This window comes from Amia ocellicauda, chromosome 8, assembly GCF_036373705.1.
Source record: "Amia ocellicauda isolate fAmiCal2 chromosome 8, fAmiCal2.hap1, whole genome shotgun sequence".
Classification (NCBI taxonomy): Eukaryota; Metazoa; Chordata; class Actinopteri; order Amiiformes; family Amiidae; genus Amia; species Amia ocellicauda.
In genome coordinates, this window is record NC_089857.1 from 20,903,168 (window position 1) to 20,930,489 (window position 27,322).

General features: G+C 37.9%; 1 protein-coding gene across 1 annotated transcript in view; it reads left to right on the forward strand.

Annotated features, from left to right (window-relative positions):
• The first annotated feature begins 232 nt into the window (after window positions 1-232).
• Window positions 233-27,322, forward strand: part of gc (GC vitamin D binding protein) — a 35,899-nt gene continuing 8,809 nt past the window's right edge. Inside the window, exons 1-4 of the mRNA XM_066710631.1 lie at window positions 233-417; window positions 762-831; window positions 1,035-1,167; window positions 17,005-17,216. Of these exons, the coding sequence (XP_066566728.1) occupies window positions 354-417; window positions 762-831; window positions 1,035-1,167; window positions 17,005-17,216 (479 nt within the window). The 5' untranslated portion in view covers window positions 233-353. The remainder of the gene's footprint in view (window positions 418-761; window positions 832-1,034; window positions 1,168-17,004; window positions 17,217-27,322) is intronic.

Here is a 27,322-nt window from a genome sequence, read left to right on the forward strand (position 1 = left end):
TAATAGCATTAGTTAGATTCATTATTTTTGTGCAGGTCAAAATTTTTTGTTATTTCCTTGACATTTCTCTGAAAAAAGGGAAATGCAAGTGGTTACTGCTGTAGATACAGAGTAACAAGGCAAAATATGGATGGCTTGCTGTTGCATCATCGGAGACTTTAAATACAGGGTTGGCATTTAGTAAAACATCGATCTTGTTTGAAACATCAGTGTCAGCATCCTCCTACGGTTAATGTTTTACTTGACAGACATTAGTTGACATTATATTGTGCAAAACTACCTTGTGCGCCATTTTCATAATCCATGGGAATCTGTAAATTGAATACCGTTGGAAAATCTATACCAATTACAAGATGAAGATTACTTGTATTGTGGTGCTCATGTCTGCTTTTGACTTTGTTTATTCTATATCTAGAGGTAAGACATTTTTACTACAGAATTGTTTAACATATTTGGTTTTATACATCAATCTCATATTATTATTATGAATATTATTATTTGCTGGATATAAACTCAATCAGTCAATAGCCAGAACCCCAGCCTCATAGCCCACTGTAAAATATGAGAATATTGATCCATCCTACAGTATCACTAGCTTGTGGTGGTGAAAAAAATGTACTGTTTTGTAAAACAACAACATTATTTACACTGTTGGTACGTTTTAGCACAATGTTTTTGATGTGTTTTTCATTTTGCCCAAAACATTACTCTTGACCTTACTAGACATATTGTGAGATTGTCTGTCTTGTTTTCTTTTGTAGGAAAACATTATGTAAAAGAAAAGGTTTGCCAGGAATATGCCATGCTGGGAAAAGAAAAATTCAAAGCAATGTATGTAGAAATATGTATAATGTGTGTATTAACTATTATGTTGTTAAATCAAATAACAGGCACTTGAAAATATAATTTTAATAATACACTCTCTCTTGCAGACTTGTTGCACTTGAAGGAGAAAATATGATATGATGTATTTATTTTTTCAAGTTGCAATAAGTTGCAAGGTGCATTGTTTAAAACATCTTCTCGTTGTCCAGCGGAATGGTTCTCTACAGCCAGAAATTTTCAACTGGGACATTTGAGGAAGTGAATGCCGTTACTGATGAAATGGTTAAGTTGGCTGAAACTTGCTGCACAGAAAACAGTAGTGCAGACTGCTATGACACTGGGGTGAGTTTCATAACGTGCTTAAATTATTATTATAAGATGTTTCTATTCATGCATCTCACTGTATTTCTGCACCTGCCACAAAGATAATGAGCACTACTTTTCAGGAAATAACACTTGAACAAAATTAACTTCATTAACCATTCACCAAACGCAGCACTACATAAATCAGTTAAACACTCCATAAATCAATCCCATGTGCCAAATGTCAGCTATATACTGTGATCCTGGCAATCCACTTTCCATCCATTTTACACCTTGTGCTTGAATGCATATTTGTCTGGTGGAAAAACAGACAGCACAGAAAAGAAGAAAAATGACTTTGCTTTTATCTACTTTCAACTTTCTGTCTCAGTGTTTACATTGGTTTATAATCACTCATTTTGATATTCTTTTGAAAATTACATTTATATTGCTGATCGAATACCAATTGCTCCTTACCGACTTGTGGAAAAAGAAACACTATCACTTATTACACTACTCTACTCATTAGTAGTGCAGAGCCGTTAATGTGAATATATATATAAAACAAAAGAAAACATTAAAGTAATAGTGCTTGTAATGTCATCCCTGTCTATTGCCTTCACTTCTACTCTTGGCGTAACTTTCAGTCCCTTTTCATTGAATCAACAGACTCTAGTTGATTTGCCATCTCTTTCATATCAGACTGCTTATCGATATTCATCACATATGTGTAGATCTATTTGCATACGTTACATAGCATACTGTTAGAGCTTACCGTTACCGCTTACCGTTAATCATTAGGATGAGAAAAAGGCAGGACAATACTTTGGTGGCACAAACGATCTGCTTAAGTTTCTGTCTCTATTTTATTATGTGATTGTCTGTTTTTAAAACATTGGCATTCTCTCTTATTATTATTATCATTATTAACTTTATTATCATTATTTAACTACTTTAATCATTAATAAGGACAATAATTCCTTTAACAAGCAAAAATCAAACCTGGAAAATTACTGTTCGTATTAACACAATAATCCTTCTTCATTCACAAAAAAATGCATTTGACCTTGAATTTCCTGCAGAGTCAAAAACCCAAATAGTTTTTAATAGAAGAGGGGAAAAAGTAATTATAGGTTAAATCCTATTAAACCTTCCCTGGACCGCTGCCAGGTAATTCTTATTTATTTATTTTTTTACTACTTTTCAAGAAAAATCTTTTATATCTCTTATATACTCAGTTGAGCCTTTTCCAGTTCCCTGGCTCCTACATTTTGCTGACGAAGTATTTTCACTTCACTACTCCTTTGACATACTTTTTAGTTCATGAAATTCTGTGAATTTGTGCATTTAAAGTTACAGCCAGACAGGTATGTTTGACAAAGCTTTTAGTTGATATGTCACAATCCATTTTAAATTGTGGCTAGAAAAGTACTGTGAAATCCAAGGTTAAATATATACTTGCCGGTAATCTTACTGATATGCTTTTTAGTAAATTCCAATCACTCCAGTTTTGTGTGTAAATCCAGAAGGCTTAAGGTAATACAACTAAAATAGGCAAAACATCAACAGAATGGTATTTTCCTTATAGGCCAATATGCTAATCCAATGAGAAGGTGCTCTGAATAAATCAGTTTACCAGGTTTTATTAGTTAGAGCAAGTGGTCCGAGGGCAGAATAGAGTAGCAGAGAAAAGATGTCATAAAACGTCAGATATTCAAGATCAAATTAAATAAGATACTTTAGCTGTAAATATTAACACGCAGTAGTACATTTCACGTTTAAGAACAATTGTGGTTAAATAAGCTTTTCTGAAGAAAAACTGCAGTGGACAGTTACAATACTATTTATAGTACTGAGACACTCAACATGTCACAAGCATTAAATTGTATGATTAAAATATCGTTGCATATAAATAGTATAATTAAAAGTGTTATATCCACTGAACAAAAAAGCAGATTTTGCGATTCACAAACCAATTACAGGCACAGCAGGGATGTTCGGAGGGATGCAGTAGGTACAAACATTAAACCAATACTAAAAAGTTACATATTGAGATACTTGAAGACTGTAATGGTTTCTTCTATTTTTTGTATATATTTAGAAGTAGTCAACAACTGCATGTCCCTGTAAAATAAACAAATGCATAAATACAAATCCCATCCTATGAGAAAATCACAATGGGACAATTAAAACAGGAGCTTTTAATTACTTGTTTTTTCATGTATCCATTTTTCAATGTACCATTAAACTAAAGAACCTCCAAACAGGGCCATGCAAAGAGAAGCACAGTGATCGATACATTGACAGACCATCTGTAGAGCACTTGAACTGACACTATATCAAGCTGTGGAGGAACAGACAGGGGTGATTTTTAGGACTGTTACTTCACAGATCAGAGAAACACAAGGTAGGGAGTCAGTGCATACCAGAAAAAAGATTTCAATAAGTCTCAAATTACATTGTGGAAGGACTGGAGGTTTGACAGGACCAGTGTTTAATTTGGGGATTGTCAATACTGGTAGTTCTCCAATAAAGTGGTTTCAAACAACACTGTTTATGCTTTCCTCCATTATCCCAATAACGTGTACCTTTTTCATGATAATGCAGTTTGTACATGCCTCACAGAAGCACAGAGTGATACATTCCGAAAAATGTAGTGATACATGCTGCAAAACAGCCATCTTTGTTCAGTTGGTTTTGGCCTTTACCAGAAGCACCTCTGGGAAATATTTTGATCTCTTTATAAAATGAAATAGGTATATAGTTATCAATGCTCCTAAGGTGACCAAGTTATAAAAACAAAAGCAAACATATGCACATTAACCCTTTAAACTGAGAAGTGTCCCGAGCCATGCTGCAGCTCAGGCTAGGAAGGCTGTACATACGAGATTAAGATGTCTTTTGAAAACTCTCTTGTTTAAAACAAATTGGCTTAATTTGTTTTGTGGGTTTTGAGACATTTTAACTTTAGTGCTAAAATCATTTTGATTGCAAGAAAATCTATTTTGGTGTTTTATATTAACTTTGTGTTAGTATTATGTCCTAGGGCAGGATTAAATCAAAAATGTTCGCAAAGTGCGAGTGCGAAAAGTCGCAGAAGAGGAGGGGATCTCGCAGCTCAGCTCCTCTGAATTCAAATCTACAATGTGAGGAGCTGCGAGGGGGAGGAGCCTGTTCTGAGGGCGTGGTTTCCGGGATGGGCGGGCAGCGCGAGAGGCACCGTGAGCCAATCACAGAGTGTGAAACTGAAGAGAAACCAGAGGCGGAAAAGCAGGGTGGGCTGCGAGAAGAGTGATGCGTCAATAAAGCAGAGAAACAGCGATCTGGCGCTCCGTGCTGTGAATCCACAGCATTCATCTCCCCGCTGACACTACAAGTGTATACTTCATAGCAGTTACAACTATGAGTAGAAGAAAAAAATATAAAATAAAAACAGAATCCGCCATTGATGAAAGCTGTTTAGTTATTATTATTATTATTATTATTATTATTATTATTATTATTATTGGCAGATGCCCTTACTAGGCGTTATCTATTAGTGGGTGGATCAATGGTTGGGTGAATAACAGATCAATGTAAACATTTTATTCAGTGTCCACTTCCCAGCTAACACACAACGTTGCCACAATGTTGAATTATGTAGCTACAATGTTGTGGCAACATTGTGTGTTAGCTGGGTTATGTGTAGTGGTGTGTAGATTAAAAACAAACTGTGACGCACCGGCTACAAAACTCATAGTGGTTACATTTATCATTGGAAGAAACCAGCAACTAAAAATAAGCCGCAACTGTTCATTGGAAATCAGCTGTTTGCGCCACTATGTTGGAGTTTCTATGTGAATGCAAGTCTCCTGTTGTGACGCCGAATTCATCAATAATATCAGCAGACATTAGTGTGAGTCCTTATGTACATGTGCGAGAGCCCATAAACACTTTCTTCTGCCATAGTGGAGCACAAACATGTTTAAAGTAGTTTTTGCTCACTGAACATAACTTGTATTATGAAACATTAAAAGTGACATAACCTTCTGAATTAATAAGTACAGTGTTAAGCCGCTTACTTCCACATACCTGCCTGATTGGTCTGGCGGGTGTCACAGTATCGGAGCTCTGAGTGTCTGAGCTGCGGGTCCGAGTCCAGAGCTGGAGCTCTGTCCGCTTTATTTTTTTCAAAAATGCCATGGCACCGTGCCCCCCCCTAAACCCGCCACTTCTGGACACGATGTTGTGATATAAACGCCTATTACAATTTTTATTACCATCACTTGAAAATGAACAGTGATGTATACATCAGTATAAAGTACATCATTTTAATATAATTCGATGCCATCTAGTGTAAAAAGCAATAAGTACAAACTTTACGCTCGGTGTCTCAAGGTGCAGTACTGACAGTAGACCCTGCCATATCTCTCCAAAGAATGTGTGCACAAAATATGTAATGAAGAAATCAGTGTACAATGTTTACACATACAGTGAGGGAAAAAAGTATTTGATCCTCTGCTGATTTTGTACGTTTGCCCACTGACAAAGAAATGATCAGTCTATCATTTTAATGGTAGGTGTATTTTAACAGTGAGAGACAGAATAACAACAAAAAAATTCAGAAAAACGCATTTCAAAAAAGTTATAAATTGACTTGCATGATAATGAGGGAAATAAGTATTTGATCCCCTATCAATCAGCAAGATTTCTGGCTCCCAGGTGTCTTTTATACAGGTAACGAGCTGAGATTAGGAGCACTCTCTTAAAGGGAGTGCTCCTAATCTCAGCTCATTACCTGTATAAAAGACACCTGTCCACAGAAGCAATCAATCAATCAGATTCCAAACTCTCCAACATGGCCAAGACCAAAGAGCTGTCCAAGGATGTCAGGGACAAGACTGTAGACCTACACAAGGCTGGAATGGGCTACAAGACCATCGCCAAGCAGCTTGGTGAGAAGGTGACAACAGTTGGTGTGATTATTCGCAAATGGAAAAAACACAAAATAACTCAGTCTCCCTCGGTCTGGGGCTCCATGCAAGATCTCACCTCGTGGAGTTTCAATGATCATGAGAACCGTGAGGAATCAGCCCAGAACTACACGGGAGGATCTTGTTAATGATCTCAAGGCAGCTGGGACCATAGTCACCAAGAAAACAATTGGTAACACACTACGCCGTGAAGGACTTAAATCCTGCAGCGCCCGCAAGGTCCCCCTGCTCAAGAAAGCACATGTACAGGCCCATCTGAAGTTTGCCAATGAACACCTGAATAATTCAGAGGAGAACTGGGTGAAAGTGTTGTGGTCAGATGAGACCAAAATCGAGCTCTTTGGCATCAACTGTTTGGAGGAGGAGGAATGACCCCAAGAACACCATCCCCACCGTCAAACATGTAGGTGGAAACATTATGCTTTGGGGGTGTTTTTCTGCTAAGGGGACAGGACAACTGCACCGCATCAAAGGGACGATGGACGGGGCCATGTACCGTCAAATCTTGGGTGAGAACCTCCTTCCCTCAGCCAGGGCATTGAAAATGGGTCGTGGATGGGTATTCCAGCATGACAATGACCCAAAACACACAGCCAAGGCAACAAAGGAGTGGCTCAAGAAGAAGCACATTAAGGTCCTGGAGTGGCCTAGCCAGTCTCCAGACCTTAATCCCATAGAAAATCTGTGGAGGGAGCTGAAGGTTCGAGTTGCCAAACGTCAGCCTCGAAACCTTAATGACTTGGAGAGGATCTGCAAAGAGGAGTGGGACAAAATCCCTCCTGAGATGTGTGCAAACCTGGTGGCCAACTACAAGAAACGTCTGACCTCTGTGATTGCCAACAAGGGTTTTGCCACGAAGTACTAAGTCAAAGGGGTAAAATACTTATTTCCCTCATTAACAATTTATATATTTTTTGAAATGCACTTTTCTGGATTTTTTTGTTGTTATTCTGTCTCTCACTGTTAAAATACACCTACCTTTAAAATTATAGACTGATCATTTCTTTGTCAGTGGGCAAACGTACAAAATCAGCAGGGGATCAAATACTTTTTTCCCTCATTGTATGTATTTATTTAGTTAATCCACCCAATATGCAGTGCACAAACCTCATACACTGGATGTACTGGCTTGCAAGTTACGCAACCATATATGCCTGTACATATTCCATAAATATCATCCAGACGTCTCCATGCTTTACCTATTTGTGTAACTATTTATAATTGCAATTATACTGTATATTTACGTTACAGCAGTGTCACTCGATGCTGTGTTCATCTCTTAATAGTTGCATTCAGTCCATACAGAGAGAGATGCATGAATTATAGAAAACCTTATATTATTATTATTATTATTATTATTATTATTATTATTTCTTGGCAGACGCCCTTATCCAGGGTGACTTACAAAATATAAGCGCAATACAAAGTGCAAGAATATAGTTCAGTACAAGGCATGAAACATTACAAATGTACATTATACAAAGCAATTCAAAGCATAATACATTTTACAACTTCCAATTTACACAAGTAAATACAATAAGTGAGGTCATACATCCTGGAAAGTAAAAGCTAAGTGCTGTCAAGATGTTAAGTCACAGTCAAGGGCTACGGGAATGGGAGCAATGGGGAAATCAATAATACAAGTATTAGTAACACAAGAAGCATGGTAAAATGTTGTGAAGTGCTATCTTACAGGAGAGTAAAAGGACTCATATTACAAGTACTGTCTAAAAAGATGTGTCTTGAGTAAGTACCGGAAGGAGATCAAGGACTCTGCTGTTTTGACTTCGGTGGGAAGGTCATTCCACCATTTAGGGGCCAGGGATAAGAAGGAGCGGCTCTGGAGGAAGGAGAGTGGAAAGGAGGCAGAGTTAGTCTTCTGGTACCAGAAGACCACAGTGGTCTGGAGGGGATGTATGGGGAGACGAGGGACTGAAGGTAGCTTGGTGCAGTGCAGAGGACCAGTGACTGGACGAGCAGCTGAGTCGAGTAGTGAATCGAGGATGACTCCTAGATTTTTAGCGGAAGAAGAAGGAGAGAGTGTGGTGGATTCCAAGGGGACTGAGATGGAGAGATCAGCAGAAGGTGAGGAATAGTGGGGGAAAAGAGGAGATCCGATTTGGAGAGGTTGAGCTTGAGGTGGTGTGAGTGCATCCAGGCGGAGATAGCAGACAAACAGGAAAGAGATGCAAGATGGGATGAGAGGGTCAGAAGAGGGAAAAGACAGGAAGAACTGGGGATCATCTGCGTAGAAGTGGTAGGAGAAACCATGGGATGCAATGAGGGGGCCCAGGGAGCGAGTGTAGAGAGAGAACAGGAGGGGGCCCAGGACGGAGACTTGGGGTACGCCCGTGAGGAGAGGTTGGGGGGTGGATGAGGAACCTCACCTTGTCACTTGGTAGGTCCGGTCGCTGAGGTAGGAGGAGAACCAGGTGAGAGCAGTCCCAGAGATTCCAAGGTCAGCGAGGCAGGAGAGGAGGATGGAGTGATCGACAGTGTAAAATGCTGCAGAGAGATTAAGGAGAGGGAGGCCACCCGAGCACAGTTGAGGGGGTCAGTGACTGCCAGGAGAGCCGTCTCAGTGGGGTGAGCTGTGCGGAAGGATTGCAGAGGATCAAGGAGTGAGTGTTTGGACAGAAAGGCAGAGAGCTCGAGAGTCTGTGAGAGGAAGGGGAGTAGGGAGACAGGGCGGTAGTTCTGAGGAGAGGTGGTGTCAAAGATTGGTTTCTTGAGGAGTGGGATGACAGCAGCTTGTTTAAATGCAGAGGGGAAACAGACAGATAGGAGTGAGGAGCTGAGGAGGGAGGAGATGAAGGGGAGTAGATCAGGAGCGGTCGCTTGGAGGAGGCGAGAAGGGAGAGGGTCCAGGGCGCATGTTGTAGGTTTGTGACGTAGGAGGAGGAAAGCTCAGAGTCCGAAAGAGGTGAGAATGAAGAAAAGGAAGCTTGGTTGGTGGGAGACTTGGGTGTGATGGGAGAGGAGGAGGGACTGTTGAAGAGCTTGTGGATGTCTGCGATCTTGGAGGAGAAGAAGGAGGCAAAATCATTAGCAGTGAGAGATGAGGGTGGAGGAGGTGGAGGCAGGGCAAAGATGGAGGAGAAGGTGGAGTAGAGTTTGCGGGGGTTGTTGACAGTGGATTTAAAGAGTGATTGGAAGTAAGACTTCTTGGCTGAGGTGAGTGAGGAGGAGAATGTAGACAGTAGAGAGCAGTAGAGCTCGAGGGAGTTTGGACCTCTTCTACTTCTGTTCAGCGGCACGCAGACTAGTTTGGGTTGAGTGGAGAACGGAAGAGATCCAAGGCTGAGGAGGGGAGGGATGGACAGGACAAGATGTGAGAGGACAGAGAGAGTCAAGGGAGGAGGTGAGGGAGGAGAACAAAGAGGAGGTAGCACAGCTGACAGTTAGATGGGAAAAACATGCCTTGTACTTCTCTGTATTTTTGCACTTATGTTGCCCTGGATAAGGGCGTCTGCCAAGAAATTAAAATAATAATAATAATAATAATAATAATAATAATAATAATAATAATAATAATAACAGTCAATGGAAGGTGAGAGAGTGAGAGCAGTGGAAGCAAGGGTGGAGGGGGAGACAGAGTGGAGATTACAGCGGAAGGTGACAGAGGGAGTGGGTGGAGTCGGGAGGGAGGGGAGAGAAAGGGAGAAGGAGATGAAGTGGTGATCCATGGGTGTCATGGAGAGTGTTGAAGGGGAGCAGCTGTTGGTCGTGATAGAGGAGAGAAAAGGGGGGGACAGAGAAGGGGAGAGAAGGGGAGAGCAGGAGCCCTGTTCCTCCTCCTTGCCTGGTATGACAAGGGGAGTGGGACAGGACGAACAGAGAGGATAAGGTAGCAGGGGTGGTTTAGTTGTCCGGGGAGATCCATGTCTCGGTGAGAGTGAGGAAATCCAGAGACTGGTGGGAGGCGAAGGTGGAGATGAAGTCGGCCTTGTTGGAAGCTGAGTGGCAGTTCCACAGGCCTCCAGAGAGTGAAGTAGAGGGAAGGGAGGAGGAGGGGAGAGGCAGAGAGATGAGGTTAGAGGGATTAGGGAAGCAATGGCATGCAGGTGCACACTGAGAAGACAGAGAGAGCAGGACAGGAATCAGAGAGATCATCATGGTTGCCTGTTGTTGCTGTGCGGCATCTCCTCACAGTCTTCTCTTCGCTGGAGTCCCGCAGCTAGAGTCCTTGCCCTTTGGAGATGGGGCCCTTCCGAAGGGAGGCACTGAAGGCTGCTGGTGCTGACTGCTGGCGCAGAGGTCCAGGGGGCTGTTAAATACTTCACCTGTAACTAATTAGGACAGTGCACACCTGCGTTGTGTTGAATGACATAATGGCCGCTTTATATCTGAATACAGACAAAGACCGTGCCGTACAAATGCAGTAACACTGATCAACAGCTCACAGCAATGTTAAATAAATGCTAAATAATAACAACCTACAATGTAACTGCTTCTGATTTACAGAAAGTGTCGAACTTTGATTACAAAATGCTTACATTAGATACACATTCAATCTGTGGTGAGTGTGTTACTGCACGGGCTTCTAGGGTACAGACACACTGTAAGAAAGGAGACTTACACAGATTTCTAGGCGGTATCTGGATGTGAGTGACTCGTGAACTGCTTTCTGATATATTTTAACAACAATATGTATGCTAACCTAATATAAACTGATACTGGTTGGCATTACCTTTGCCCTTATATTGGATATACCCATCTGGAATAAGCTGTTTCTCACTGGTGAGAGCATTTTCTCATTTTAAAATGGAAAGGAACACAGCCCACCTTTCTGTTACGTGTAAAACTTTAAACTAATGCCAAATGTATCATGCATGGAAACAGCCCCCTTATATATGATATAGGCTGAATGTACATAACGTTGTAGTGAGTACGAGTGAGGGTTAATATTTAGTCGATAGTAGGCACTACTCCCACGAAAGATGTGTTAAGAAGGAAACCGTTTTCAATTCATGTTTTCAGAACAACAAACAAATTCAAGAGGAGAATAAATGAACAGGTGAATTATATAAATAATAAATGAACAAATGTGTAAAAAACAGAACCAAAACAAACACTGATACATTGCTGAACAAAATATAATATAAAATGACATTCAGTAACAACATATTTTCTTTCTGTGCACGAACAATAGGCAATATTTAATTTGTGTGGATGTTGGGTGCAACATGTAATGTGTCACCCGCACTGTACACCTGTATTGTAGTTACTGTAGCAATAATCAGTTATTTCCACTGGACACACAGAGCCACAGAGGCTGTGAATGAACCCGGAGCTGCGCCTATGCAAACCTGTGCCGGACGGGCTTTCTCTCCACTGCACCTTAACCTGCCAGAGGCTTTAGACAATCTGCAGTGTCTGAAACTAGAGGAGCTGAGAGCATTGTCAGGGGGGTTTCTTGCAGATATTTTCTTGATTTAATGCAGCAAAAATGTGACCACTCCCACTGTATTGTTGGGCGAGAATGAATTACAACTTTAACCAGCCGCTAATAGCAAACTACACAACTGTACATGATGGGATTTACATTAAAAATTAGAAGAGAGTAGCATCTAACTAAACATGAAAGCGCGACTGAGTACAGTGGTGTAGTGTTGTAGTAGAGGCTGTGTGAAAGCTGTGTTTTATTCTCTCGCGTTGTGCAAGAAATCAGCTGCAAGAAGGTCGTTTTGCGGCGCAAATTGTGTTAGATTTAATACCGGGATAGTTCAGCAGCGCGATTTCCATTCGAAGACATGCGCTAATGCTTCTGCGAGCAACTGGCAGCACCAAATTTTTTTTATTTAATCCTGCCCGTACTCCAGGAACATAAACTGGACATTTACATGGGTTTGTACAGGTATATGCATTTCCAATAATGCAATATAATTTAACATGGTAATTTTCAGTAATGCATTGTTTGATGATTACCTGTACACTGCAATGCCTGCTTTTAGAATCAAGTCAGATTTCTGTTTCATTCTGTCTGTACTTAATGCCTTATGAATGGACTGTTAATTTCAGTGCCTGAATCCTGAGTTTAATGTGTAGCGGTACTCCCCAAATCTGGTCATGATCTTCTTTGAACCCAGACTATTCAATTTTACTGTGGAGATGTTGCTTCTCCTAATCAGACAGTTTTATATGTATGATTTAATACATATTATATATTAATGTAAATTATTATATTGATTTGTATTCTAGTCAGCTTAAGTCTACATTGAAGTGATTGTGAAATAACCCTGTTTTGTGTGTTTATATATATTATATATGTATATATAAAGACGTAGGTCTGATCTTCCATTAAAGATGTAGGTTTAAAAAAAAGCTTAAAAGTATGTTCTATGGACTATAATGTTTATTTAGAAGTAAATGGCATGGTTTCAGATCTCCTATGACATGACATGAATTTAATACTTTTATCATAATTCACAAAATGTTACTATGGCATGTATCTTTATAATACAGTTAATTGTCAGTAACCTTTGAGTACATACTCTTCCATTAGCTACTACCCACCCTACAATCCTACTATTTCTTGAATCCACTCTAAAACAAGGCCAATTTATGCTGTTTGGAAATATGACATTTGTCCATCTGCTGGATGTACAACGTGAATCATGAATGGCTACAGAAAGGATACACCATGCATTTAGATCTTGTTACTGTGGAAAATTACACTGTAGAGAAACACGAGTGCATAAGTGCAAAAGCAGATGCAAATTCAACTGCAGGAAATATGTAGAGATGTAGATTATAGAAAGCAATGCTTTACATTTCAGTGTCTCAGAGGTAATTAGCTAAAGCAGAATAAAAAGTCACAAAAGGATTACAACAGCTTGAAAATTAAACTGCTTACAACACTTTGTTTCTATAGCCCTGAAAAAACTTTTTTAAATATTGTAATTTAAAACCTAGAAACAATCTAATTACACATCATAAAAACAAGAACTTAATTACACCCTTTATGTCCCTGATATTGTATTGGTAACCTTTTCTAAATGCCTATTCAGAATTTCTATAAAAGGGTGTACATAAAACAGCATTTAGTTACATTTAGAAGAAAATATACCGAAACATTGGCTTGTTTGAACTTCCTTGTTACATACTTAAATCAACAATCAATCTCTTTCTAATGTTAGATCGATTGACCCAAGCCAGCACATTTAGCTAATTCTCTCCTTCACATTGACATGGATTAGTGCAGTGTACAGTCAGCAAGATAATGGAAATGATATTGAAGTTGACTGATTGATTTAACATGATTATCTGAGAAGTTCTAGAAGGCAGATATGATTGATTATACAAGGCCATCTGAGGGTCCTAATACTCTTTTAATCTAGGAAAAGGAATTTGGCCAATCTGCAAATATCACATTTGCGTTACTGTCACAGCTACAGCCCAGCACTCTACACCAGTCCAGCACTTCCACTTTCCCCCACATTGCCCTTCCTTACCAGTCACTTCTTCCAGCTCCCTTCATTCATTCAATCAATCAATCAACATTCCTTAACACCATGTGCACTTGTTCAATCACCCTCTGCTCCCATTCGCTCTGCACCTCCCAACTTGGTTCCTTGCGTCCCTCTGCTCCACATATAAACCCCTTACTGTCTCTCACACTTTGTGAAGTTCTGTCAGTTTAACCACTACATCTCTGAGCATTGTTCCCTGTGTCTTGTGGGTCCCTGGCCTGTGACCATGACCTCGGCTTGCCTTGCCTTGATTGCCCTGTCCTGCCGGTACCTGACCCACACCTGTCTGACCATCCCTCCCAGCACTGTAACTGGGTCCCCCTGTTCCTGTGCCCTGTGGTGCTTTACAGTTACTGTCACATGACAAGAGGAGTGTGTCTGGATTAATGAAGTAAAACCTGCAAGTGCTATAATTGACGACTAGCTAACTGCATAAATAAATACAAACTTGCTGTAGCATTTGTATTATATTGTACAATTTTGCATGTTATTCTAATTTAGACTACAGTATTTGGTTGCATTTACACTGAAAACATATTGTGTAGCTAGGCTATATAGTACTGTACATTTATTTGCAATCAGTGGGGGTGTACTTTTAAATATTTTTGAGTGATCTTCATATTAACATTTATATTTAGTATTATATTAGGGAATCTTTTCCACAGAAGTTTTGAACAACTGGAGGAAAACGCACTGTAGTAACTGTGGAGCAAGTGTTTTCCTTCATTTACATTTATTAAGACATAAATCATTAAGCCATTCCTTTTCAGCATTTCTACCATTCCAACTCCCTCATGGCTTGATTGCAATGAAGCATGCTTAATTTGCAAATCAGTACTAATTATTATCAAAAACCTCCTTGCATTTGGTCTAAACTAGTATGCTCGAGCCTCCTGAAGATTGTATTTATTTGCCATGGCTGTATTGGTTTTTCACAGGACTGATGACAATCGCTTAGGCAGCTGAGATGTTTACGATGGCTTTACTTTAATGCCATGTAAATCATACAAATATTTCTTCTTCATTTTTGGATTCGCTGCAATTTGTTCATTGCCCACTATGTTGCTGCCGCATGTGCTTTCAGTATTTAATGTTAGCCTTTAATGACCGATAAAATACTTCTTGTGGACGGCTATTCTTCCTGCACGGCACTCTCCCATGCAACCAGGGAGTCTGGTTCTTCAGTATTTAAGCTTTCAGCATTTTAGTTCCTCCCGCAGGACTTTTAGAGGGATTGAGGTCAAGTGATTTGAAGGTTTTGAGTAGGCAATTAAATTTCACCATTATTCTTTTTTAACCACTATGTTACAATCCATGCTATACCTATAATGTTGGCCCTACATTACATATACATTTTCTAGCAGTGCTGGTAATGCAGATCATAACAGCCTTATTAAAAAAACAACAGACTCTATATAGCACTCTATTACCAGCAGGTTTGGTAGTTTTGCTCTAGGTATACATACATAGATACAGTACTTTTATATCTGCTCTCCATGTTGTAGCTTTTGTTTTTTAATCAGGGTAGCAAAGCTTTTATCATGAAGTGTACTAATAGTTCATCTCTGAATTCCTCATGTCCCTTCTTGTGAGATGCCACTCATCTCCTTGAGTCAGACCTCAAGTAACAGCATCTGTGGAGACTGGGAAAAATATACTGATGCACTTGTGCTGTCCCTTAGAAAATGCGTTAAATAATTTTAAAATGAGAACATTAAAGGGTTCAGCAGAATTTTCCAATGAAGAAAACTGGTGTACTCTCATTCGTTTAAAGCCCTATAGCAGTGCAGCTGCCATACATTTTGCATCTTGGGATTTTAAATTAAAACATTGCTGTTTTATAAGTCAGTACAGTTTATTTCAGTGTTGCCATTTACCTTGTGTGACGTTAAGGGGCTAGCATCACCAGCTGAATATGGGTACCATTTGACATACACAATAAAAGTACAAAATAAATTGGTATAATCAATTTGGAATGTGAAAATACAAAAATGAACAAACAGAAAAACCTAAATCACAATACTCTTAGTTCCTAGCATCCACTGGACTACGAGGAGACTGATATTGTTGAAGCTTTGCTGTACCCTAGTGGTTAACAAACACATTGTTACAAATTCATGAGTGGTTCACAGCGTTTTTTACATACTGCTGTGATATTAATTACATCCCAAAGACACAAATGCGTTTTTCCTCCTGCATTCCCCGTTTCTCTTTTGAAAGATTTAAAACCACTTGGAATTTCCTGATTTAATTTTTAACTCAAACATTGTTCATTAAGACTTACTCTTATAAATAAACCAGATGTGATTTTGATATGAAATGCAAGGACACTGTGAGCTTGGATTGCATCCAAATAAAATATAGAAGAAAAGCTTTCAGTTTCCCTTTGGAAATCAGTGCAGCTAACAGTCATGTGTAACAAGACTTTATCATCAGTTACCTTAAGTATTGTGTATTGTTTTTAATCACCTTCTATATCTAACAATATGATGTGGCTTTTAGCATTTTTTGTCTGCTGCAGTTACCATATCACAATAATGATAAAAGAGTTTAGAACATTTAAAATGGATTATGCATGTTTAAATTAACAAAAGACAATGCTGGCACAGCCATTCTTTAACCATATAACTTTGCTGTTGCTGGTCTGCAGTTTTGCATAATGCCTGTTAACATCCAGTACTAGTTATACATTCAATGAACCAGGCAAAAGACAACTGTTTATACAAGTACATACAAGTATATACAAATAAAAAAATAAACATACAATTATTTGTGAACCCAAGTTCCTCTATTTGCAGGCATACACAAGCAATGCCAAGCTTAAACATAATATTTGTTGTTTTTTCCTTGTTAAAAGGTTAGGAGTTGTTTAACAATTTTCATTAATATTTCAAGAAGAGTTTGGTATTTTCCCCACTAGAAACGATCCATTAACCAGAGGAGAACAAACAACAGACAGTCCACTGATGTCCCTGAGGAATGATGTGTTTGACTGCCAGACTTTATAGACAGACTCGTTTCAATATTTAAAATCCTTCAGATTTGCAGATCTGGAACACAATATTTATGAAAGTAAAACTGAATAAAAAACTACACATGTAAACTGGCACACAAGTATGAATATTGTAAAATGTTCTATCTTTTATAGTTACAACATAAGCACTCTACTTTTTAAATTTTGTAGGTGAATGAATATAGACAATGTCAGAACATTTAGTCATCATCATTACAGGTGATGATCTTGATATCAGGGGCAAAATTAAATGACCTACCAACCTTATGATTGTTCCAAAGAGCATTCACTGTTTATATGAAGTCAATTAATTCCTGTCTGATTATGACATTTTTGAACACTTCCCAATTTGGAGATCTCAACTTCTTGAACTACGTGAATTTAAAAACAATTATCAAATTATGTATTCCTCGGTTAGGCTACTGCAATGTCAGAGATGTCCTGCAGCAAGGATTCCCCCTTTCCAAAGCATCCAGGAATTGCCAGCTGCTGCAAAGAAGACGGTCTAGAGAGAAAACTGTGCTTGGCAGCATTGCGTGTCACTTCTGAGGAGCTGCCATCCCTCCAAGAGTCCACAAATGAGGAAATATGTCAGAAATTTAAAGAGGATCCAAAGGAATACTCTCTAAGGTATGTTATTCCATAGTAAATTATATTATTGTTTTAGTCTACTTTAAATAGCATGAACAAGATAATTCCAGCCAGCTGTTTCCTGAAGGAACCCATAGAGTCAGCATCAACCATCTTGCTCAGCAATTTCATTCATTACTTGTAACGAATGCCCTCAAATTTAATGTTCTAAAGTCAATGAAACGTAAATTGTAAATGATTAAGAGTAAGTATGAATAAGATGTATACCACTCTTCCAGTTCAAAGTAGTACTTGAATCATGCCACTGTTAACCGTTCTCGGTCTATATGCATACTTTATCTTGGATTCATAGTTTTCAGTTGGAGAATTGATTCCTTCTGTGGAAGTTTATCAAACACTTTTTTTAAATTGTAGATATATTATATCCTATATGCATTCATGTTTTCAATACCAACTGTTAGTCTAGTGAATTAATCATGTTAATAGATTCATAAATCACATAATCAGCATACGTATTTGGTTCACAGACTAAAGTCGCTTATCCCTTGTCACCACCGTTGATGTTTGATTGTTTTAATTGTTTCGTATTTGTATATGCAGCCATTCAAGTTGTTCATGGAAACTATTCATGTGTCTTTAATCAACATTTTCTTCACACAAGTGGATTTGCCAAGAAAACAAACATAGCGGCATCACAATGCAATATTACAAGAATCACATTCTGGTAGTGTAATGGGGCTCAGTCTACATGAGCTTTTTAAAGGTGACATAACCCCTCTGTAAAATCAGTACAACGATAAGCCTCCTGCATCAGGAGACCAGGTCTTTTTTTTTTCGTAAGCCAGGCTTACACTACACATATTTAAAAATCTGAACCGATTTTTATAACGGTTGACAGCTCACTGTCTTTCAACGAATTGATGTATTTTGCACACTAGAAGGAGTGAAGTAGTGCACACTAGATTATCATTTAAGGACAGAGGGTCACACAATTAACGACTGATCTGAAATCCTTTGTCGGGAGATCTTTGACACAACCTTGAAACTCCCCAATCTTGTGGGAACACGCATGGTCCATCCAGTGAAAGAGTAAACAAACATCGAAATGGACAATCATGAGTATTTATTGATGTTTTGCACAGACCTGGGTCAATTACAGATATTAATTGGTATTTGTATTTGAAAATATGATTTTCCCTGTATTTGAGTATTTTTAATTAACCTGCCCCAAAACAACTATTTGTATTTGAAGTATTTGAATAAATACTTCTGAAAATCAAATACTCCTGCCATGTTTATTCTTCCTGAGTCTTTTTCTCTTCAATGAGCTCAACTCTCAATGGTTGCTGCTGGTCTCAGTTCTCAGAATGTGTCGCTGATCGTCTCACCCTACACGACCCCTGCCGATTGTAGTCATAAATATCAAACATGTTTGATATTATCGTAAGGGTGAGTTAAAGTTTGTATCAGAGGGCAAGTGTTTGCATCGTGGACCTTCACACTCATCGGTACTAGGCATGAGCCCCAACTAAGCTGCTTGTAGTCATGATCAGTGAAGATCCCACTAAATTCAGGCTAAATAACTTGTAGTGTGAGCCTAGCTGTAGCGGGCTTATCGCTCTACTGGGTGTAGCTGCTGCGGTGCGGCGTGTCTGTGCGGCACGGATTGAATCCCAAGAGGGGAGCTCAGACCGCACCAGCCACAGTAGCAGAGAATGGCTGCCTTTACATAAGTGTAAATCATAATTGTTCATATTTAAAATATTTCTAGATAAAAGAAAGGTTGAACCTGACATGCACTTGGAAAGAAACTTTCTACAATTCCCACTGAAATGAGGAAAACATTGCAGATAGTAGTTAATTATGTTAATGCAGGTAGCATATTGCCAGTAGAAATGGAATGGTCGGTGAATGAGGCACAAAACTTGATGATTGCCTTGGCGGCCTTTGCTGTGCTGCTCTTAATGAAAGCAGTTTCATTGACTGAAAATGTGAGACCACTTTAGTAGCTCTTTAAAATGCTGCTTAGCCCAGGTTTAAACAGTCTCCAATTTTAATTGCTTTGTTTAGTAACAGGTAACTGAATAGTCAATTATTTATTATGTTTAATTTCTCTTGAGGGACAGCTTGGTGGGGATTGAGGGTGTTTTCACTTTGTCCTCCGATTCTAAAATATCTAAGAATGTAAAATAAAGCCTACAAATGCACTAAACTGAACAATTAATCTTATTTCATAGTGTCTCCTCTTTAAATAAACCTAACATATTATGGCAATTATTTAAAACCAAAGATGTAGATAAGAGATTGAGTGGTTAGCATTATTTTACCCTTAAAGCCTAACAGGTGGAAATGGAAGATAACTAAGCTGTCCTCCCCCCATTATAAACTTTAAAATAAAACTGACCTTATGGTGACTTTCCTAACCAACTTTCTTTTTTTATTCTCATTAGTTTTTTTTTCCAATTTCCTGTGGCATGCTCAAAATTAGAAAATTTGCTAGAGGTAAATTTTGATATATTTTCACAGTTGAGAATAAAGATTCAAAATATTATTTAGGTCTTAAGCTAATGAATTGCCTCCTCTGTATTAACTGAAGATTAGGATGTTGAAAAAAATCACACAAAGCACAAAATCACAGGACCTCTATCCAACTTATCTTCCAACAAGTGCAATCAAAACCACAACTACAAAAAATTATGCATTTAAGCCATTAAAGCAAAAGTGGTTATTAAAGACACGTCTAGTACTCTCTCTCAACTTGAGAAAATATTACTTATTTTTATTTGTTTTCAGTTGGTGACTAACCCACTGCCCCTAACCATCTCATTAGGACAGGACAGAAATAATATTTTCAGTAACTGTGTTTCTAGTGTATCAATAAAACAAACCATTTAGAGTTGTCAGTTAGAAGTTTAAACAACAGGAAATGTTCAATTTTATTCACTAAGGGGATGCAGTTATTCAGCTCTGGGAGTAGTGAAACACTAGCAGCAAGTCCACAGCCATACAATTGGAAAATAAGTTCATTAGCCCAATGTAACAACGATGTGACACACTTGGGAAATAACGGATGATATATGGGGGCAGGTAGCTGTCAGAAATGTCACTCATGGATAGGTGTTAAATTGGGATTAATTAAGTCAAAGGAAAAAGCATTACGACAGAGAATCAGAAGAAACAGGAATATATGGATATTAAAATGTTAAACAACGTTGAGTATTTTTTATATTTTTATTTGAGTAGTATGTTAATGAATTGTGGGAAAGCCTTGCTCCACTTCCCTCTGTATCAGATGTATACCTGTGAGATCGGTTTGTTACACAGTTTATATAAATTGAACCACAGACCTCTGCCACAGCTCTTGCATGTCTCATGCATTGTGTGTCTTCTACAAATACACCTGGTACATAAACCAGTATCTGCTTACCTCACTACACAGTTAACAGGGATGTGAGGAGAATAATGACTAATGATTAAGAGCTCAACTGAAAGGGGGCCAGAAGACCCTGTGGTCCTCGAGGACTGGATGTGAGAAGCTTTGTGCGTTTACCCCCAGGGCTCTAAATGACGGCGGGTGACACGGAAACTGTAAATCGGATGTGTTTGAGAATGAAAGGCGCTGGTAGCCAAGAGAATAAGCTTTCAAACGATGTGCACATTGTAGGAATACAGTGTCACTTCTATGCACAGGAGCTGTGCGTATCACTGACAAATAATGCTTAAGAGGGTGTAGTAACATAGTATATAACTCTGACATATACATGATCTTTTTCAGTTTTTTTAACCTCTGGCAGTTTACCGCTTACCTTTGTACCATTTCAGGTTATTCACTGGACTTGAACTGCTTAAATTTCAATAAAAACTGGAAAAATGGGGGTGTTCTAAAACTTTTGACTGATAGTGTATATATACAAAATACAACAAAGGCTTTATGGCAGAAAGGGCAAGAAATTATTCAGCACAACACACAGCAAAACTGGAGTCTGAAAGCAGCAAAGCCAAGCAACCATACTGATGTACAGTTGGAGTCCCACAAACCCCCTCTGTTAGTATTGTTAATAGAAGACAAGTAAAAAACAAATCTATACATGGACAAGGTACATAGTCCACAATGATTTACCACAGTCACAAACAACTAATTATCCAATTAATGGTAATACAGACAGTGCCAAACTCTCAGTCACCCAAGTATTTGTTCAAGTCAATAACAATTCTTGAAGCTGAACATTTATTTCCCTGTAGGCAGGATTCAGAGTATGGCACAGAGCTGAACAGGCAAGTAATAATGTTATGCAAAAAATGCAACATTGCACAAAGACTCCAGCAAAATGCAGCCATTGATTTCAGAGAAAACATATCAGTAAAACAGGGCTGGATGTTCTTGGAGATGCATGGAAGCTCAGCGATCTTGGTACAAGCACAGACATAGTGTGTGATGTACTAATTAGAAATATGTTAATGAGGTGAGATTCCTATGCTACACATTTAAAAACTGCTTTAGAAGAACTCTAGGAGTTATACCACAAATGTGTGAAACTCTTGTCTGAAAAGGAGTTGTAGGTCCATGACAAGGGAGGGACATGTGTTTTCAAACAAAACAGTATGACAGCTTTGTTTGGAGTTTCTTATCTGCCAGTCACTGTTTTACAATGAGCTGCAGACATACCAGACACTAGTAGTGCAAGAAAATAAGTAAACACAAAATACCAGCCCAAGGAAGAAATAAGGAGTTAAGTGAGCATTGATATAGCTGCCTGTGTGTGTATTAGCAAGGGGACTGTAATAAGATTACACAGGTCTACTTGGCAACACATTGTTATAATTTGTGTATTATAATAACAGAGCATTATTTTGTATCAAATAATTTTAAAAGCTGCAGCTTCAGCTATATAAATGCAAATTGGTGTTTGGATGAATATGAATATGAATAGGAGTATTAACTCCCTGCAGCATATATTGTGCAGAGAAAAATTAAAGTTTTCTTGGAAAAGAAAATGCAGTAAATCAGTCTGCCATTCTTTTAGTGGGTTTAACAATAAATGCTGATATTTTATGAAGTGGGACAGTTAATTTATAATAATAACAATAATAATTATATTCATAAAGATAAACTAGATTTTTATTGTATGAAAAATACAGATTTGGATTTCATCTTCAGCAAGATGCTCATTTATTATCATGTAGTCTTCAGAAAGCATGACTGCTTCATATCACAGATTTACATAAATAATGTCTGAAACTGTTTTCACCAAGTATTTGCAAATCTTCATGTTTCTGGAGATCAAAACTAAACTTATCATGTTTTTGACATGGCTGATAGTTTTCAAAACTATTGAAGGATGTATTCCATCTCACAATGCTAGTCAAAGGGTGAAATGGGATGAGGAATGTCTTGACCTACAGTAACAGATGCACCAGTGCCATCTCCCATATGGCATTTCTGCATCATTTAACAAAGCTAGCTGCACACATCATTTAGGGATTTCTCACTCCATGAATTTAAAATTGGTGTTCTTAGGATTACCATATTTATTACACAGGACCCCTTAAGGCATTCCAGGAGAGGAAAACAGCATAATATCCAGGGTTCACACCAGTGTACATGTGGAGTGTATCTTTTAGGATCTAATTCTGTAGGATAGCCTCAACATTAAGTCATCTAGTTCTAGTTAAAACACATAGTTTAATACACATTATGTAGGATCTTAATGTATGTCCATCAAATCTGTTCAAATATCTTCATATTAAATTTTAAGTCCAACAACAACAAAACAAAATGTCAGAGGTTTTACAGCAAATGTGTTGAGGACAAACACAGAGATTACATTACATTTGCATATAGAAGTCTGAACCTCATCCTTATGTCTTGCTTGGTAAATATTTTGGTATTCCAATGGATGATGATAAACACTGTTTTCGATTTTCACTGGCAAACATCAAGAAAAAATATATGAAATTGCGGTTTTCCAATGTGCAGTATGCAATTGCTGTAATATTTTGATCAGTCTTAAAACAATCTTGTGTGAAATCAACGGTGTTATTTCTCGGTTTTGTGTCACGGTTGCCTCGTGGGAGGACCGTCAAGCTGTAGAGAAGGACCCAAGTGCAGAGCTAGTACAATGAGCAGACAAAAGCCAAGGAGAGATCAAAGGCGTGGTTGAGGTCACTGGCAATGGTCGAAATCCAGGAGGTCAAGAAAAACAGATACAGGAGGGCGCACAAGGAGCCAGGCTTGGCGATGCAGGGAGAGCTGACAACACTTCACCTAGAGTGAGGGCAGTGAGGGGTATATAAAGGATAGCAGAAACTAGGAAGGCAGGAGCAGAACCAATGAGAACAGAGGACAGGAGCAGAAGTGCACAAGGGTGTTGAGGAATGTTAATTGACAGAGTGAAAAAAGAAAGCAGTAAAGGGAGCAGGAAAAGGCAAGGGAACATTGGTGGCCTCTAGTGGGGAAAGAGGGTCAGGGTTAAGGAACTGTGACATTTTGTAAGTGTATTGCAAAATGTTCTTTCAATTCTTTCTTTATTATGTTTTATATAATATACAGCTTATATCCCATAGGCTTTTGCTTAAAACAATAAATATTAGATAGATATTGCCTGTATCAATACAAACTGCATATCTGACATGCTGAATTATTGGCTAAATGAAAGCAATTGTGCACAACAGAAGTTGTCTGCTAAAGCATCTCAATTGTCAAACAGGAATGTGTTGATGACTTGAGTGACCAATTCATAAGATTTGAAACATTTTGGGTGCCAACTGCGGGAGGCTTTTTTCTCTTCAGATTTGCAGTACACTTAGCAAGCTATCAGAAAGCAGTAATGGCTTAAGTCCATTGTGATAGGGTAGCGGCGCTGAAAGATGGACCTTTCTCACTCTGTAGTTGGAGCCCTCTTTAATGACTCTGAGTTTACACTGAAGTACACAGAAGTCTCTCTTACAGTTTTGCTTGACATTGTTTTTTTAATTCATACACATACACATATATTAGGGAAAACCATTGTGAGTCTTTACACAAATTATTTAAACTCAAGGTGTGAGTTTTTATATTTTTCAACAACATTCCTTTTTAAACTTCTATTGTACTTTCTTTGTATTTAGGGACAGCTACAATTTGAGAAAAGAGCTTCAATAGAATAAATAAGAAGATTAATGATCAGTTCAAAAAATTACATCTTGGGACTTAATTTGATGTTTGTATCAGATGGTAAAGTATGCAGGGTGCAGGGTGCTTGTTTCAGACATGTCTTGGTGACAATGATTTTTCTTTTAATTGACTATTGCTGTACGAAATGCCATTTAGCCTTACATAACTAGAGGCTATACCAAATTAAAACTCTGACCCAACCACAAATTGCAAATTATTAACTTATATCCTATTGTGTTTTGATTGATAAGTAGTAGACAGTGGCTTCTGATAATAAATGAAACCATTAAAGAGCACAGGTTTTGATTTTGTGATTCACGGTCAGGTCAACATGTTCAGTTGGTCTAGCCCTATATGTATTAACTGACCAGTTTTCCATGTTATGGGTTATGATTTACATGATTTTTTTAATACTTTTTTCTCAATTGAATAACCCACAGATTTGGTGCATGTGTGTTCACAGGAATAGAAAATAGTTATAAATATGCATATATAAAAAAACTTCTATAGTCTATTATCTTGAAACATCAATGACTGGGCATTATCATTCATGTGAATAAACTTTCAGCCATACATAAGTTCCTACGTAATCATGTAAATTGCATCAGTTTACCACATACTGTGTAAATTGCTGAACAAAAGCTGTCTTCTGAAGAAGAACAGACAAAACCATACAAGGATGGCCTAACAGCTTTAAAAGGGATAATAGTCTGATTTTGTTCAAGAATGTAATAACTGGACTTCATACAAAAAGGTAAATACAGAAAATGACAGTGCCTGTTTACATATTCTTTAAAGCTGTTCAGCTGCAGTAAACCTAGAGAATGAAAGAAATGCTGAAATTGAGCTCCTCCAAAACTTTTTTGAATGGATAGATTGATTAAAAACAGACTTGGTGCCGAGAGGAAACAAGGATGATCAGAAGATTCATTTACATTAGAGAGAGCCGAATGACCACATTTTGAACATGCTCCTGGGCATTTTGTGCATCTCTGTGAAAGTGCTTCAGAAGCTGTCTGTTGATGCCACTGAGATATTAGGAAGTTTTAGATCTGTATTACATCACCACTTACAACAATGGTATTAATTGTTACTTGAATGCTGAAATGACATGAAGCTACTGGAAAATCTGGAATTTCCAACTTGCTATTTCTCTGTTAAGTATCATTAAGTAACACTGACACAATGTTTCAGATTTGTGTTCCCTAAATCAGGATGCATATTCATATTTTCTTTATTTGATACTGGAAACCTCAGCTAATTCATTAAGGAATAGCCAATCAACAAAGATTCACATTATCTTGCTCATTGTGAAGACCCCTTCAGCCTTAACCTCAGCAGATTTAGTTCACATACTTTCTTAGCTAACAACAAAAAACTGCATATTGTATAAAACTGAAGTCCCACTGGTATGTTCTAGAATGAACCCATTCCAGAAACTTAATGAACACACATATCAGAATATAAATACATATTGTGATTACTCAGTTTTACTTCAGAGTATGTATCCAAGATGACAAAAAGCATATATCTAAGTCTGAACATACTGTAAAACGGGGTTAATTAAGAAATAATTAAGAAACAGATTTTGTTTTTCATTATAGAGCTGAAATGGTCCCTTTTATAAAAGAAAAGTGATCATATTAGATAATTAAATGTGCAAGTATTAATAAAAATAGTTAGCTAGGTCATGATCTTATCAACATTAATGATCAAGATGGAAAACTTCAATTAAAAAGGTTTACATTCAAAAGGGGATGGGGAGAATTCACATATGGCACTGCTTTGATATAAGGCTTTTCATCTCAAAGGCTGCTACAGAAACAAGTAGCTTCAAATCAGCACAGTAAAGTAAAATATGGTAGTTTGTACATATTTAATACATAATATGAACAATAATTTTGGAGGCAAGTAATTCCTGCTTTATGACAAACAAATAAAAATGAACAAAAGAGAGAATTTATAGATAGGATAAAAAAAGTATTTTCTTATATTATAAGCATATAATAATATGCATATTACATGTTTCCACAGAGACGCTCTTCTGAGCTCCTTGAGAAATACTAGATTGGTCTGAAATTTGATGGCATCTCTCCTTTGATGGCATTATTCTCATCTCAAAATCTAGCCCCAGCCCTGCAACTAATCCTATATTTATACATAAATAGTAGTGTATCCAAAAATTTGAAATAGAGTTAAAGGTTAATGCTTGAATTTCAATAAAAAGCCAAGATAAAAGCAGATCAAAATGGTTCTATTAACTATATATTTTTTAACTTTTATACATTTTGTGTAGAGTGGCACAGTATTATAGTATTTTGATTATTTAAAGTGATACAGAGCTTTCTATGGTTAATTGAAATCATGACCGAAAAGTCAATCAAGCTTTTAAAATGATTTATGTAACTGCTTTGTGTGCATTTCATAATTATTTAAACAGTTGGACTAAGCATTTCAGTAGTATTTCCTTGTCTAAAAGAATAATCATTATAATTTAATTAAGAATAAGTAGTTCAGATATTAAAAATAGATTACATATCCCAAACAGCTATTTAATTGTAATAGTCATATTTTTCATAATTCAAATTTTCTAAATTGATTACATGTTTTACATAGTTTGTGGTTCTTGTCGTTGTTGTTCATATAATTCAAATCTACAAAAAACAAATTAGCAGTAATTGAGGCGGAAAGCAGATGTTCCTATGATCTCAAATTCTGTCACAATCCCATTTTCAGCGAGGAACGAACCTCAGCAGATGTTACCAACATATAAGGACTTCAGAAGACTGAGTACCTGATTGATTTGCACTTGATGTCTGCAAGCACCTGTTCAGCAGGAGTCACTGTGTGTAACAAGGGACAGTGTTCCCTCCCGCTGTTTCCTGCCCAACACCTGGCAGCACAGATGCCACTTTTACACCCTCTGTAGCTTCACAGCTAAGATCCGCATGAGGGGACAATTTGCCATATCTTTTTAACATCCATCTTACCA